This window comes from Frankliniella occidentalis, unplaced genomic scaffold (genome assembly GCF_000697945.3).
Source record: "Frankliniella occidentalis isolate FOCC.00 unplaced genomic scaffold, Focc_3.1 Scaffold158, whole genome shotgun sequence".
Lineage (NCBI taxonomy): Eukaryota > Metazoa > Arthropoda > Insecta > Thysanoptera > Thripidae > Frankliniella > Frankliniella occidentalis.
The window spans coordinates 290,215-292,731 of NW_026267284.1; the positions used below are offsets into that span (position 1 = coordinate 290,215).

General features: G+C 53.8%; 1 protein-coding gene and 1 long non-coding RNA gene across 3 annotated transcripts in view; one reads left to right on the plus strand and one right to left on the minus strand.

The window, feature by feature from the left end:
• The window catches only part of LOC127750254 (uncharacterized), a 47,860-nt gene that overhangs the window by 33,911 nt on the left and 11,432 nt on the right, over positions 1 to 2,517 (plus strand). The gene's annotated exons all lie outside the window — the stretch shown is intronic.
• Positions 7 to 2,517, minus strand: part of LOC113216107 (homeobox protein Nkx-6.1) — a 51,617-nt gene continuing 49,106 nt past the window's right edge. For both annotated transcript variants that reach the window (XM_026435832.2, XM_026435831.2), the window contains exon 4: positions 7 to 545. In XM_026435832.2, the coding sequence (XP_026291617.2) occupies positions 339 to 545 (207 nt within the window). In that variant the 3' untranslated portion in view covers positions 7 to 338. The remainder of the gene's footprint in view (positions 546 to 2,517) is intronic.

Here is a 2,517-nt window from a genome sequence, read left to right on the forward strand (position 1 = left end):
AAATTTAATTTTTAAACAAATTATTAGGAAAGGTATTGCAGTCACTGAGTACATCGCAGTTCACGAACCGACGACTCAGCACGTAAAAGGGTCACATTTTGATGCGACCCCGGCAACGCGCTGAATAATTTCTTATTCTTTCCACCCCTTAACTATGTACATCAAACCAATCGGACACCAAACACCTTCACCGCTGTTTCGGCCGTCTGCTGCTTCACTCTTGAAACTTCACGAAAACAGCCGGCCGCCGGGCCGACGCATCCTTGATAACGAAAATAAATTTGAGACGTTTTCCAACGTCTGTCTGACTAGGAGTGGGGCGCAGTCTTGATCTGGCTTCAGTGGCCGTGCAGCTCCTCGGCTTGCCTGGCCAGCTCCCTCCGCAGCTTCCGGGCCTGCGTGTTCCGGTCGCCGTCGTCTGCCTCCGGGTCGGACTCGTCGCCCTGGTCGCCGTCCACCTCCTGCTCCTCATGCTTGCGCTTGGCCGTCGCCATCTCGGCGGCGTGCTTCTTGCGCCACTTGGTCCGCCTGTTCTGGAACCATACCTGGAACAGGAAAAAGGGGGGGATGCGTTAGAAAATTTCAAAGAAATTGTTGTTAAATGCAGAGACCAGCACGGTCGAGCGAGGGGGGCGGGAAAGTGTTCAGGTGGTCCTGGCTAATTGCCATTCCGGGAGTCGGGGAGGGCCAGTATGTTTATTCAAAGGAGCTGGGAATTTATAAAACAGTCGTAATGACGAAACAAAACACGAGAACTAAACTGTTGCAATGAATTCGTACGCCGTAGCTTGTTAATGGAGGGGTGGAAATGGCAAGCTAAATTAATTAGCCGGGAAAGAAGATGGGGGAAATGGGGGTCATAAATGCACCGCGGCAGGCACCCGTTCCCCTTCTATCTTTTGGCGGTGTAGATGAGACGCCATAGTGGGCCAGTGGCCGTGTGGGGCATAAGGCTCTCCGGCCGCACAGACGCCATTTAACGAGTGGGGTCGGTCTGTCTCGGGAAGGGGAGGGGGGAGGGAGAGCACCGTGTTGGGGCGCCCGCCTCCATCTTATTCGGCGCCTGTCATCAAAACGGCTTCTCTCTCTCCCTCTCTCTCTCTCTCTCTTCTCCTCCCTCCCGTTTGTGCCCCTTCCCCCGCTCGCTCTTCCTCTCACTCCCACTCCTCCGGGACCGACTTTATTCCACGATATGTGGATGTGTCGTCCCATGTACCGCCCGCGATTCTCCTCATCTTTTCTCCCCCTTGCTTCTCAATCGTCGTGGACCGTCCATATCTTCTCCGCGCTACAATCTTTTCTTCTTCACGCAACAATATTCTCTCTCCCCCGTTCCTCCTTCTGCTCCCACAATGCGACTGGACTCCCTTTCTCCCTAGCTTCGCCGGAACTTTGCCGGTGTCCGACATGCCCTGGTTCCTCTCTCTTCTCCTCCCTGCTTCCCTCCCTGCTGCTTCTCTCTCCTCGTCTTTTGTTTTGTAATTCACTGCTGGGCCATAAATCTTGGTGGTATGAAGTTACGCTGTAATAATGGTAAACACGGAATGTGCGGGACGAAAGGGGGCTGAGCTAATTAGCTGGGGAGCGAGAGAGACAGCGGGAGAGGGAGGGGGGAGGGAAGAGCAGCATCCCCTTCTCTTCTTCACCCCTCCGCCCCCCTCTCGTTTCCTCACTCTGGAGCAAGGCTAAGGCAGCGCAAGCCACCACACCGAATCCCTCATGCATCGTGCCCCTCCATCTTGTATCACTTAGAAACTTTGTTTTAATACTCGACTGTTTCGTGAATTCGTGATAGCGAGTGGCCCTAAGTGGCGCGGAAATGCGGATAAAATGACGCTCTAAGGGAAGTCAACCCCCCCGAAGAGGTCGACAAAGCGGTACCCGGCTCCACCGCCAAACACGAACCCCGACCACCAGTGCCCTGACAAACACACTGTATAGACCACAGATACGCCCGTGTGTTATTTTTCCCGACCGCCTGAATTAGGATTAATTCGTTGGCGCGGAATTATTTTCTGATTGGGACACGAACGGGCTGCCTGTCTTATAAATATGGAAATAGAAAATGTTTTGTTTTAGAGCGTGTTTCGGGTGCCGTGTGTGTGTACGTGTGTAACGCTGCGTCAGAGAGAGAGAGAGAGAGAGAGAGAGAGAGAGAGAGAGAGAGAGAGAGAGCGGGAGAGAGTTGCGCTGGATGAGCTAATCCGTCACTTTGTATGCATTGTTGCGCACCGTATTTTCGTGCCCGCCCGTTTCCGATAGCCTCCTAAACTTACATGATTCGGGGGTAAAAGGGAGAGAGGGTGGGGGTGGTGCGCTCTTTTAAACATCCCCGCGCCGGGGGGCTGCCGCCGAGCCTGCTGCTCGCTTGATCAACCCGGCCGTGCCAATCAATCCCTCTTGCTCTGGCGACAGACTTGGCTGATGGGAGCGAATAAAAGTTGGGAGCGAAAAGAAGGGAAAAGAAGGGCCGACTTTTCCCTTTCTGCTTTGGATGAAGGTTTGGTGGTGGTGGTG